The sequence below is a fragment of the Carlito syrichta genome, unplaced genomic scaffold (genome assembly GCF_000164805.1).
Source record: "Carlito syrichta isolate Samal-C Ts95f unplaced genomic scaffold, Tarsius_syrichta-2.0.1 Scaffold301786, whole genome shotgun sequence".
NCBI classification, from domain to species: domain Eukaryota; kingdom Metazoa; phylum Chordata; class Mammalia; order Primates; family Tarsiidae; genus Carlito; species Carlito syrichta.
Genome location: NW_007245882.1, coordinates 226,671 through 240,955, shown reverse-complemented (window position 1 = coordinate 240,955; position 14,285 = coordinate 226,671). Strand labels below are relative to the sequence as shown.

Here is a 14,285-nt window from a genome sequence, read left to right as displayed (position 1 = left end):
CTGCACTCCAGTCTGGGCGACAGAGTGAGACTCCAACTCAAAAAAAAAAAAAGAAATCATTCTTGACACCTCTTTCTCCTCTTTTTTTTTCTGAGTCGGGGTCTTGCTCTGTCACCTAGGCTTCTTCCTAGAATGGAGTGCAGTGGCTGGATCACAGCTCACCACAGCCTCGAATTCTTGAGCTTAGGCGATCCTTCTGCCTTAGCCTCCTAAGTTGCTGGGACTATAGGCGTGTACCACTATGCCTGGTTAATTTTTGGATTTTTTTTTTTTAGAGATGAGGGCTTACTGTGTTGCCTAAGCTGGTCTCAAACTCCTAGGCTCAAGCAGTCCTTTTGCCTCAGCCTCTCAAAGTTCTGGGATTACAGGCATGAACCACTGTGCCCGGCCTTCTCCTTCACTTTTCCCAGCCAGTTAATTACCAGACACTGGTAATATCATCTCCTAAATATTTATCAAATCCATCTCCCTTTCTCCATGTCCGTTGCCCCAACCTTGACAAAATTCTTCTTTTTCCCCTAGACTATTTAAATGACACAGATCTGATCATCCTCTGCCTTACCTTAAAACCCTCCAATGGATTCCCATTACTACTGCATTGAAGACTGAAATCCCTGACATGTCCCAAATGGCTTTCAAGGAGTTGGACCCCCATCTGCCTTACTAGGCTCTTCTTGGACTTCTCTCCACCTCACTTCTTCTCTTCAGCCACACTAACTTTCTCTCTGTTTTCTGAGGTACCTGGCATTTCTCCCTCACCTGGTGTTGCACATGCAGCTCCCTCTGGAATGTTCTCTCTTGTCTGTCTAGTCAATTCTTACCTTTGCAATAGGGGAAAGATCCCTTAGCTTTCTCATGTATAGTTTCCTCATCAGAAAAGTAGAGACAATTTCTACCTCACAAATGCATAGGGGAACACTAAAAAATGCTGACTGACCCACATTTTCATATTGTTTCCTTATCTTCTTTAATGTATTTATTTTTGTCCTGCAGCATCACAATTTCCTTTCTTTTTATACACAAGTCTACAGGTAATACGTATTTCTGTCAAGCCTCTCCCTCCTCTCCTCAGTGCCCGTTCAATGCAGGGGATTCTCTGAGGGAGGCAAGATAATGTGGAGGTGAAATGGGCAGATTCTGGAATCTGACAGACTAGAGTTCTTATCCCAGACTTACCTCTAACCTGACTCCATTAGAGTCAGGTCAAACTGTCTGACTTTGGGAAGCTCAGTTGACCTTTCTGAGCTTTTTCCTTCTTCATTGCTAAGAGAGGGACACTCTCAGTACCTACCTCATAAGATTTCTGTGAGGATGAAGTAGGACGATCAGGTAAAGGTGCTAATTAAGTATTGGCGGCTACTGCTTTTATAACCATTGGTGTTTAACACTTTCGGATTCTGATTTTGTCTTTGTAATGTTCCCATTCTCTACTGCTTTCCTTATGTGTCTTTTCACAATTCATCATAGACTCCATTCATCCTGAAAAAGGGGAAACACTGCGCCCTATTTGCATGGCCATCATCCCTTTAGCTTTTCCAGAAAGTCTAATCTCCTTTCCAAAGTTAACCTTTATTTTATATCATGAACTTAAAAACAGTTATTTTACTTCTCATTCCATAACACCCATGTTCTTGCTATTTGTCTGTCTGATATGACTGCCTATGTGATTTATACACTGGCAGATAACCTGATGTAAGAATCTCTCATGTATAGCTTTTGCATAAAGTATTCACCTTTCCCCCCATATTTCTGAGGATCATGCTACAATTTTAGCTCTCTCTTCCCATAAACATTGTGTAGAAAGGGATTTGCCTCTAAAAATCATTTCTTCTTAACGTTTTAATTGGGGAGGGGTCAGGGCAAAACTTTTCCTGCTCTTAAGAATTCACTGGCTTCTGATTTGCATGTAGTTCCATGAAATGAACTTTTAATTGTATAACAAATTAACTCCTTGGCCTCTGGAACTTCTAAGTCCACTTCCATCCCAAATGTACCTAATATGCTGGCACTTTTGTGAAAATCAAAACTAACTAAAATCCACAGTACATTTTTACTATGTAGGCTTGTGACTTCTTTTTCTGGAGACTATTTTAGTGGAAGGAATAATGTCCCCATTATTAAAACCACTGTTCATTTTTTAACCCCTTTAAGTCCTTAATCTTATCCTCTTGGTTATCTTGCCTTTCTTTCTGTCTGCTTACACTTACTTTCTTGTCTTCTATTACTTCCTTCCCATTCTATATCCCAGGTCTGAAACCCAATAGTCTCCTGGAGGAAGAAAAGGAGAAAACTGCTGCTGGTTCTAGGGTTGCCTTCCTTTCTGCTCAGCACTGTGAGGCCCACCTCTTCCTCCTTACCTACTCCACCCACTTACTTTCTCTCTTTCTTTACTATGATTAGCAAAGAAACTACTACGAAGGGTATGGGTAGTTACTGACATCTCACAGATTCTAGGAGTGGAGTCTGTAGCTCTGAAGATGACAGCACAATATGATGCACGCGCAGATCACGTTGCAGGCAGGAATTATACATAATTTTTGGGTGTTGAAATATAGTCTTGTATTTGGCTAGGTGTGGTGGCTCACACCTGTAACCCCAGCACTTTGGGAGGCAGAGGCTGAGAGGATTACCTGAGCCCAGGGTTTTGAGACCAGCCTGAGCAACATGGTGAGACCCTATCTCTACAATAAATCAAAAAATGAGCTGGGCATGGTGGCACATGTTGTTGTTCCAGGTACTTGGAAGGCTGAGGTGGAAGGATTACCTGAGCCCAGCAGGCCAAGGCTGTGGTGGCTTTGAGCATGCCACTGTACTCCAGCCTGGGCGACAGAGTGAGACTCCAACTCAAAATAAAAAACAAAACTCTCTCTCTCCATATATATATAGTCTTGTTTCTGAAGGTGAATATTAGCTAATTGGAGAATAGAGAAAATAACAAAGATATGTTTAATTCTTCTTTCATTTTCTATTTACCAAGGTATCATCTTTGTGACTGTGCATATTCCACAATTATCTTCACTAGTGCAGACTTGGAATGAAAACCAACATATATTAAATAATACTCAGGTTAACTGGACAAACATGAATATGTAATTCTCTTTGATCATTTGAACTTCACGAATGACAGTGAGTTACTTGAAATTCATTAGTGACTATCACAAATGAAGTAATGATTTTTCATAGATTCATTTCTTGACTATTAATACAAAGGTGTGAGGGTATGGGAGGGTTAAGTTTTGAGTTTTTGTCAAATCACTGTAATCTGACCCTAGTCCTGAAATGTCTATAATGCCAAAAGTTTCTTGGTGAAATACGACTCACTGTGAATTCTGATTACATTTCCTATTCCCTTCCAAAAAACAGAAAGGAAATTAGGTTATATTTGATTACATTACAAAAAATCCAATTGGTGTCTGGGCAGTCACTGCCATGTCAGAAGCCAAATGTGCATATTGTGCAGGGGGAGGCTCTGGGCTGCTGGGCTCTGGATGGCGGGCCTGTGCTCTTGTTCTTTAGCCCAGCAATTTGTTAGCATCAGGAGAGAGTTAAAAGAACACACATATACCTATGTGTTTTCATTCCAAACAAAACAAAATACCTTTTGTATATGTGGGATAAATGGAAAATGACATCTCTGGAAACATAAGTACAATTGGTTTCTTCCTCACAGCAATGTTACCGGTTTCAATATATCGAGTTTCTTAAACTTTATTCTGTGAAGCCAAATCCATATGGGTGAAGCAAAGAATGCAAATAATCTATTTCATTTTTGGTTTGTAGACCACTTTGCTAGTGTAATAGAACACTAACACTTTTAATTCTTCAAGTGAACCTAGGATTTTGTTAAAATGAAGATTCTTATTAGGGAAGACAGAGCTAAGTCTGAGGGTCTGTATTTCTCAGGTGGTGCTGATGCTGCCGGTTTATGGACCACATTTGAACAGCAGGGTGACAGAGCGTGTGGCCTCTTTATCTGCCCTAGGTTATCAGCAGAATTAACAGGCAGTTGTGAGCTGTTTCCAGTTAAACACAAACAAAGGCAATGACTGATTTTTTATATTCTAAGCATGTTATTAGCTCATAATAATGCAAAATATGAATTAAAAAATAAATTTCAGGTTTTTAAACATTTTTCTAGAGATGAGGTCTTGCTCTGTCACCCAGGCTGAAGTGCAGTAGCTCGATCATAGCTCACTGCAGTCTTGAACTCCTGGGCTCAAGTGATCCTCCTGCCTCAGCCTCCTGAGTAGCTGGGACTACGCACATGCCACCATGCCTGGCTAATTTAAATCATTTTATTTTATTTTTTTAGAGATAGGGTCTCGTCATGTTGCTCAGGTTTCTTATTTCAGGGTTGAAAAGAGTTCAGGGGACTAGTTTGCAGGTCATCAGAAGGAATGCTGCAGGATACTCGTTTTCCTAACTTTCACTTTAGGAAATGCCTAATTATACAATCAAGCCCGCAAGAAAACACCAGTGCTTGGGTCCAATCTTCAGCGATTCTGAGTTTAATTGTTCTGGGGTGTAGCCTAGGCTTTGGGACTTTCCAGATGATTCTTATTTGCAGCTAACACTGGGAAGCCCCACTGAAGAAGTTCCAAGACCAGGCGTGTATAGAGGGTAACAGTTCCTGCTGTGTGCAGAGGGTGCTTCTTAGAAAATGTATAATCCAAGAAAAATAATAAAGTAGAGGAAAATAGAGACAGTTCAAGAGAAGAAAAAGAAGAGACAGGCAGAAAAAAGGCGAAGTGAAGATCCAAGAGTTGACTCTGGTTCAAGGAGAGATGGGCAGTGGAGTGGAAGCTTCCCAGGTGTCAGCAATGTGGATGAGACAGAGCCCCACCTTCATCATTAGTCTTCTGATACGGAAGCACAAAGGTTAATGTGTGGTCTCTGGAAAATGACTTGAAGGTGAATAAGAAATGCATGTTTGTAATGACCACTAAACCCCAGAGTGTTTTTATTTTTGAAACTGCTTAAAGAAAGCATAAGAAAAACAATTAAATAGTTTAAACCAGGACAATAACAAAACTTTAAAGGGGCTCACTATGCCCCAAACCACCAGACTGGGCTGGCGTGTACCCAGGGAGGGTGGGGCTCCCCCAGTTAGTACAGTACAGTGTCCATGGGTTGGTGGTGAAGTCTATGCTTATCATGCTTTTTGACGAATCTTAATTCTTGTATCAAAGCAGCACAAAAAATATCACGGAGAAAAAGTAACACACCAGCACATGTTGCCAACATTCAACACCTCACACTGGTCTTTCTGTGCTCTGGGCAAAGGGACCCCTGACAAACATTGCATAACCCGTCTGATACCATCCAGTGTGAACTGGGGGGTGGGTATCTACCTAGATGCTTCAGATTGGATGTGGTCAGTGTCAGACAAGAAAGTCAGCCCTTGACCTTTCCGCAGGGAACACATATTTATAAAGTTCCAAAATGTAATTCTTTTTGCGAACCAGAAACCAAATGCTGGAGACACCTGGTGAACAGTAGATATCTGGACTGTAAGAAACTAAATCTGAACACCTTTATCAGAGAGGCACCACCCAGTTTGAGTGAACAAAAGATTCATGGTTTTCTCTTTCTCAAAGAGTTCACTTCTGTTTGTGTTCTGTTTGTGATCTTCTTTCAGCTGATAGTGGCTTTTGGTTACAAATTCTTATCCTTCTATCTCTTGCCTGCCTTGCAGCTGTTTAAAGTTCCTATTGGCTCCTGCCATTATCTCGATTTCAATTTAGCCACTGGATCCTGGTGTCTTTACACAGACAACCCAGCTTGAGGCTGTTTTGCTTCTCCGGCTGCTGCTTCTTTCCTTCAGGTGAAGGACTGTACAACAAAGGAGGAGTGATACTGTCACATCATTAAGCAGCTCCTGAAAATGCAGCGGACCTGTCCCATGCCACAAAGGGACCCTTGTGGGCTTGTTTATCTATAGGCTGGTGAAAACCTAGGAAGTCATTTTGTTTGACTGGAGTGAAAGACTTAAAATGATCTCAAGCACAGATTTTCTTTCACTAGAAAAAAAGATCAAAGGACAAAAGTATCATCTTCAAATCTTACTGTCCCCCTTCTCTTATGTCACTTTAGTAAAAGGCATTAAGCAAACTATATGTAATTATTAACCCATGGAGTCTTTACAACAGTTTTCAACTAGAGTCCATTTTATTTATTTGCCTTTTCTATGCATGTGTCTCTCTTATCATGGACCAGAAAACAGTATTTTGTTTGGCAAATGAGGACCTCCCGTGTAAGTAAAATTAGCACATATATCACACACATATATATAGGAAATCATGCAATATATTGTAAACATATGTTCTGACGACAAGAAGATTTACTGACAAAATAGTGGCGTAGACTTGACAAGTAATCACTGCAAACAATTGCTTACCATCTAAGTTCCAAAGCATCTAGTTGGTGAGAATGTTCCTTTTGTGAGTAGTTGTGTTTTATTTATTTGGAGGTTCTAAATCAGAGTGTGGTGAAGAGTATGAACATCAACACCACTGCTGGGTGTTTGTGTGTTTGTGTGAGTTGGTGTGTGTGTGTGTGGTACGTGAATCCAAAATATGTGTGTATCTGTGGGGTTGTTTATGCCTTTTAAAATTTTTTTTTTAATTTTGAGTTGGAGTCTCACTCTGTCGCCCAGACTGGAGTGCAGTGGCTGCTCCTGGCCACCGCAGCCTCGACCTGCTGGGCTCCGGCGATCCTTCCGCCTCAGCCTTCCAAGTAGCCGCAATTACAGGCATGCACTACCACGACCGGCTGATTTTTTGATTTATTGTAGAGATGAGGTCTCGCTGCCCAGGTGGGTCTCGAACCCGTGGGCTCAGGCAATCCACTCACCTCAGCCTCCCAAAGGCGCGGGATTACAGGCTGAGCCACTGAGCCCGGCTCCTTTTTTTAAAAAATAGAGATGGTATCTTGCTATGTTGCTCAGGCTGGTCTCAAACTCTTGGCCTCGAATGGTCCTCTTGCCTCGGCTTCCCAAAGTGCTGGAATTACAGGCGTGAGTCACTGTGCTTGGCCCCATGACTACATTTGTATGTTCGTGTGTGGTGATGGGGAATCTCCTGGCTTATAGAACTGTGTAGCAGGGTCTCAGGATATACCAGTAGACAATCCTGATTTGAGGATCCCTAGTGTATACATAGAACTTAAAAAATGAAGTCTTTGACTCTGAAAAAAATTGATTATAAGGCAACTCAGATAATCTAAAAATAGAATAAATCAAAGATACCAAGATGTGTAGATTATGATATTCATTTTTCCAGGCAAAAGGAAAGCACTATTTCTGATTGGAATTCATGAACAAAAATATTACAGGGGACTGTAGGACAAGATCTTGAGAATTGAGCTTTTGATTGCAGGCATTGTAAATAGATCTCTGTCCCAAAACCCCAAACTCGAACACTGGTCGCTCCCATACATACTGCTTAATGAGGATATAAAGAATTGTAACTCTAGTGGATTCTCATTAAAAACTTATTCACAACAACTCTCACCCCCAACAGTGAACATACTGAAAATAGATCATAAGAACATTTTGCAATTTCAACTATACTTACAGGGATTGAAGGCTTCGCAAATTCTGTAGAGCTTCTCTGGGTACCTGTCTTAGCTGATTATTCTGCAGCATACTGTATGTTAAAACAAATGAAGAAAAACATTAAAGAAAATAAACAATAGCTGGCCATAACAATGCCAGGCATCTTTCCACATGTTAGAAAAACTAGAGCATCAGACAAAGTCTCAGCTGTTGGGGAGCTTAAATTCCTGTGGAGATGGCAGATAATTAAAAATAAATGAATATATAACATGAGATAAGTGATAAGTACTATGAATAAAAACCAAAACATCGATGAGGAATGGATGGTAATGGGACTGAGATTTTTATTTTAAAGGTGGTCAGGGAAGGTCTCTCTGAAAAGGTAATATTTCACTAGAGACCAGAATGAAGTCAGGGAGCAAAGTTATTGTGAATATCTGGGAAGAGTTACTGAGGGAGAGGGAAGACAAGTGCAAGAGGCTGGAGGGAGCTTGCTTGACTTGTTAAATGTGCAGAAAAGGACCAAGGTGACAGAGAACAAACAAGTGAGGGCAACAGGTTGGTAGAAAGAGCCCGAGGCCATCTCATTGTGGAGAACCTTGCAAGCTTCGGTAAGATTTTATTTGAACTGTGATGGGAAGCCCCTGTTCAAGGGCTTAAGTAGAAAAATGGTGTACTCTTATTTATTTTTTAAAGGACCATTCTGGTGGCTGTATAGATTAGGCCAAATGAAAATAAGGATAATAACTGGCTATTAAAATTGGATGGAACTTGAGACAATCATACTTAGCGATTTATCACAGAAACAAAGAACCAAATATCACATGTTCACTCCTAAGTGGGACCTGAACACTGATCACAATAGCACATGGGAGGGATCGGCAGTCTCGGGACACTCCCAGGGGAGGTGGAGTAGAGGTGGGGTGTGGGGTGTGTGTAACAACACAAAGGGTACCTGGTCCAGGGGAAGTGAGGACCAGTTGGAGGACCAAAACTTCACCTGCACATTGATTACTTATGTATCTAGTCCTGACTTGTACCCTACATCTTAATAAAATAAATTAAAAAAATTAAATATTATATTATTAAAATAAAATATTTTAATAAAATGAAGTTTAAAAAATCCCAAACAGTAGGAGGCTGGCTACTAAAGATCTTCTCCCTTCTTGTGTATTGCTTTATTTTGATATAAACTAGACTTTTTGTGATATCTTTATGCTTTTGCTTTCCCGGTTTGAACAGGTTTTTCAGAATATGGAGACTACAGAATGGAAACACCTGGCCACAAGGAGCTAAAACATATCATTCCTACTGGGGAAATAGCATGGAAATATTCACTTAAGATTCCATATATTTTACTACCTTATTCATAAATGTTTATAACAAAAGAATTTTGCAGCACATTTTTTTTTTCTCCTAGTATTTCATGGTCCATGTGAGCCTGAGATGGAAGACTATTTTAGGAAAGCAGAATTTTTGAAGAAATATTTCTAATTATATTTGTGTTTCAAGAACAATTTGCCAGGTTCTCTCATCTCTACAACAGAAGTTTCTTTTCATTAGTTGACAAGCTGGGATTTCTTCCAGGTATGTTTAACTCCAAAGCTTGGTGTGCTTTCTGGGTGCATTCTCTTGAGGAATATCTGCTTCTTACTGTATACGTTCTCAGGTTGTATGGTGTACAGCATGGCTAAGAGCATGGGTTCTCCAATCTGACTACGTTTTCTCTGCCACTAGTGATGCAGCCTTAGGGAAAGCACCCAATATCTCTATGCCTCAGTGATCAGTAATAGCACCCACCTCACAGGGCTCATTGTGAGGATTCAAAGAGTGAAAATTCATAGAACAATACCTACGATCTGGTAAGCATTCAATAAAGGTTGGTCCTTTTTACATATGTTAATAGACCCCTTCTCAAAACTAATGATTTTTGTACTGAATGTGACATTTTAATTAATGAGTCAGAGAAAAAGAAAATTAACTCTATGTTAGAGGTTGTCAAACTTTAGAGTTCATTAGAAGCCACTGGAAGGCTTGTTAAAACACAGACTGCTGGGCCCCACCCCCAGAGTTTCTGGTTCAGTAGGTCTGGGTAGAAGCCAGGAAAATTTGCACTTCTAACAAGCTCCCAGGTGATGCCAATACTGCTGAGCAGGGCACCACACACTGAGAACCACCCTGTGCTGTGCTACATATTTACTTATTTAATTTTAATTTTTGAATCGGAGTCTCACTCTGTTGCCCAAGCTGGAGTGCAGTGCAGTGGCACACTCACAGCCACCGCAGCCTTGACTTGTTGGATTCAGGTGATCCTTCTGCCTCAGCCTTCCAAGCGACTGGAACTACAGGTGCGTGCCACCAGGCTCAGTTAATTTTTTGATTTATTGTAGAGATGGGGTCTTGCCAAGTTGTCCAGGCTGGTCTCAAACCCATGGGCTCAGGCAATTCTCTCACTTCAGTCTCCCAAAGTACTGGAATTACAGGCGTTAGCCACCACGCCCGACTTTTTAATTTTATTTTTAAATTTTCCAAACTGCCACAGAATATTTTATTTTTTTAGAGAAAGAGATCTTGCAATGTTGTCCAGCTGAACTTGAACACCTGAGCTCAAGAGATCTTCGCACCTCAGCCTCCTGAGTGGCTGGGACTATAGGCATGCACCACCAAGTCCAGCCATGTAATATTTTCACCTGAACTTGAGGAAGAGCTGCTTTAGGCTTGAGATAAGACCTAAATTTTTAGTCTTGGAGAGAAAACCCATCTGATACTTGGTCTTTTACCTGTAAAATGGGAACCATATCATATAATTGAAAAAGTACTAAAGGATTAAAATATTATAAATACTATAAATCCTTTTATACACACAAATATGTGCTCATATACAAATAAGACATGAAACATATTTGGAGATCATACAATTTATGCTTTTCTTGTCATGCCCAAGATTCTGTTTTCTTTTCTTTTCTTTCCTTCCTTCCTTCCTTCCTTCCTTCCTTCCTTCCTTCCTTCCTTCTTTCTTTCTTTCTCTCTCAGTCTCTCTCTCTCCCTCCCTCCCTCTCTCCCTTCCTTCCATCCCTCCCCTCTCCTCCCCACTCCATCTTTCTTTTCTTTTCTTTCTTGGAATCTCACTCTGTTGCACAGACTAGGCTTAGGCAATTCTTCTGCCTCACTCTTCCAAGTAGCTGGAATTATAGGCACATGCCACTACATCCAGCTAATTTTTTGTTTATTGTAGAGATAAGATCTTGCCAAGCTGCCCAGGCTGGTCTTTTACCTCTGGACTCAGGCAATCCTCTCACCTCATCTTCACAAAGTGTTGGGATTACAGGTATGAGCCGCTGCATCTGGCTTGAGATTCTGTTTTCTAAGGAATATAATTATGCCTTTTGTATTCCAATAGTTGTATTCAACTAATTTCATTATGTTAAACTTGAATTCAACTAAAATTTCATAAATCAAGAATCTCAAATGTATTGGTTTCTTATGAATTGAATTTTAGGGAACTAGGAGAATTACAACTTGAATTCTATATTTTGCATAACTTATCTAAATATTAGAAGAATAGATTTCCATGCTATTTTACACTTTTCCAAGTAGTGTAATCCATTATCTAATTTTAAGTTCACAAAGATATTTATCTAAGTCATGCATTAATTTTGTGGTAAACTTAAATGATAAGATACAGATAATGGACTTAAGCGGTATCTACACTTTGTAGGTAGTATATTACCAGTACAAAGTATGTATTCAATCGTCCCTCTATGCTTTGCTAACCAAACAATTCGACTCTTAAAAGGTAGTTTTCCTTGGTGAGCTTCTGCAAAGCAAATGAGACTATCAAAAGAGCAGGGAGACGGAATGGGAAAAAATATTTGCCAACTATATAAGTGACAATGGCCTAACATCTAGGATCTACAAGGAACTCAAATGTGCTGAAAGGAAAAAAACAGACCCATTAAAAAGTGGGCAAAAGACATGATTAGATACTTCTCAAAAGAAGATATACGGGCAGCTAACAGACACATGAAAAAGTGCTCAGCCTCACTCATCATCAGATAAATGCAAATCAAAACCACACTGAGATACCACTTAACCCCACTAAGAATGGCCATAATTAATAAAACAAACAACAACAGATGCTGGTGTGGTTGCGGAGAAAAAGGAATGCTTCTACACTGCTGGTGGGACTGCAAACTAGTGCAACCTCTCTGGAAGACAGTGTGGTATTTCTGAAAGAACTAGAAATTGACCTTCCATATGACCCAGCAATTCCTCTATTTGGAATATACCCAGTGAACTCAAATCGTTCTACCAAAATGATACCTGCACACGTATGTTTGTTGCAGCTCTAGCTGCACAAACCTGGAACCAACCATGCTGCCCATCAAAACTGGACTAGATAAAAAAAAATGTGATACATAAACACAATGGAATATTATGCAGCCATAAAGGACAAACATATGAACTTCACAGCAACTTGGATGGATTGAGAGTCTATCATACTCAGTGATCTATCACAGAAACAAAGAACAAAGTACCATAAGTTCTCACTCAAAAGCAAACCTTGAACAAGTATCATAATACTATAAGAAAGGGATTGGCAGTAGTGGGAAACTGCCGGAGGTGGGAGGGGACTGGCAGTTGAGGGAAACTGCTAGGAAAGGGAAGGGCACACCTCCTCAAAAAGGGTACCTGCTACCTAACCCTGAATGTACCCCACATCTTTGAAATAAAAAAAATTAAAAAAAGAAAGTTTTTTCCCAGTGTTTATAGTACAAGTATATGCCTATTTTCCTACAAATATTATATACTTATTTATTCATTATAAAAACAGAAACCCGTTAGAAATAAAATGAAAAACTGCAAAACAAGGTAGTTTTCCTAAAATATTTTTTAAAATTGTAGTAGAGGTTAAGAGATTTTGTTTTGTTTTGTTTTGAGTTGGAGTCTCACTCTGTCGCCCAGACTGGAGTGCAGTGGCCGCTCCCGGCCACCGCAGCCTCCACTGCTGGGCTCCGGCGATCCTTCTGCCTCAGCCTTCCGAGTAACCGGAATTACAGGCATGTGCTACCACGCCCGGCTGATTTTTTTGATTTATTGTAGAGATGAGGTCTCGCTGCCCAGGCGGGTCTCGAACCCGCGGGCTCAGGCAATCCACTCACCTCAGCCTCCCAAAGGCGTGGGATTACAGGCTGAGCCACCGAGCCTGGCTGGTTAAGAGATATTTAAATAGCTTTCTGTCACTGAATAGTTACCTACTTTCTTAGTTGATTTATATATCTACTTTCAGAAAATGGAACTTAAAGAGGTTTAATAATGATAACTTTTGAAGCTATTCCCAAACTACTTTCCAGTGATTTAATTTTTCAACTATTTCTGACAGTAAAACACCAAAAATATAACTTTAAAAAACCAGTGTACACCCTGATTGTTCCCTAAATAAGGAACTTTTGTCTAATTATTTTTGAATGACAGAGTAAGAGCAAGTTGCCTTTATTATGTTCTTACAAGTCTCTAGTGAGTTAATTAGAAAATTCTGTTTTTGTTTAAGATACTCTAATGGGTGACAAAACAATTAAAGGGTTTATAGTGCTACAGAGTGCAATTAAAACAGGAAACATTCACAACATGGCTGCTGATTTCTTCTGAAAACACTCCTTACTGAATCCATGAAATATAAGCAGAATGTGCCTCATACTGAATATGGGTGTAGGTACTTACAACTTCCTTTTTACCATTCACATATGGTTAACAAAAAGAAAAAAAAGAAACACGTTCTCTAGAGACAAAAGATAACTTCAGATTTTCTTAAATTCTTTCTGTGGGGAACTTTAAAATCTTCATTTCATACAACACCCTCATGCTACTCTATACAATTTTTTTTCCTAATAGGACTGAATAAGAACAAGTACATTGAAGCTGAGGAAGATGAAATAACCTGTTGAAAGGGGACTTAGTGATAATTGATGGTGTTTCTTTTGCCTAGCTGTCCTCTATGTAGATATCAAATGACTATCTATGCTTCATTCTGAGTCTACATGGGGATGAGGGAATTCTAGCTGATTGTGCTTTTTCTCTTGTTAGTTTTAACCATCAACTCCATGTGGCTTGGGTTTTGGTGCTGGATGGCAGGAGGATGGGCCATTTCTTGGCTGAATGGCTTATACAAAAAAAAAATGAAGCTTTGTTGAGGCTAGCCGGATTCAAAATTCCATTGGATTGGGCTTTTTGCAATATAAAACCATTAACTTATTTTTTTTTATAAGGGCCAATGTTTATGGGGAAAATCATCTTAAATATTAGTGATCTTTCAATGTTCACAGTAATATGATTTCAGATATAAAACAGCCCTAGTCAAGACCAAGTAGCCAGCCAATACCATCTCCATTCTCCATCTTTTTTTTCTTTTTTGTTGAGTTGGGGTCTTACTCTGTTGCCCAGGCTGAAGCACAGTGGCATGATCATGATGATCATGGCTCATGGCAGCCTGGACCTCCTGGGCTCAAGTGATCCTTCCACCTCAGCATCCTGAGTAGCTGGGACTGCAGTCACACTCCACCACATCCAGTTTGTTTGTTTGTTTATAGAGATGATGCTTTGCTATGTTGCCCAGGCTGGTCTCAAACTCTTGGGCTCAAGTCATCTGCCTGCCTCAGCCTCCCAAAGTGCTGGGATTATAGGCGAGAGCCCTGGCGCACAGCCCCTTTCTCCATTTTAATGGATTGAATTG

The 14,285-nt window shown here is 40.1% G+C and overlaps 1 protein-coding gene across 1 annotated transcript in view; it reads right to left on the bottom strand.

The window, feature by feature from the left end:
• LGR5 (leucine rich repeat containing G protein-coupled receptor 5) overlaps positions 1-14,285 on the bottom strand; it is a 151,832-nt gene that overhangs the window by 41,950 nt on the left and 95,597 nt on the right. Inside the window, exon 6 of the mRNA XM_021710990.1 lies at positions 7,575-7,646. Coding sequence (XP_021566665.1) covers positions 7,575-7,646 — 72 coding nt within the window. The remainder of the gene's footprint in view (positions 1-7,574; positions 7,647-14,285) is intronic.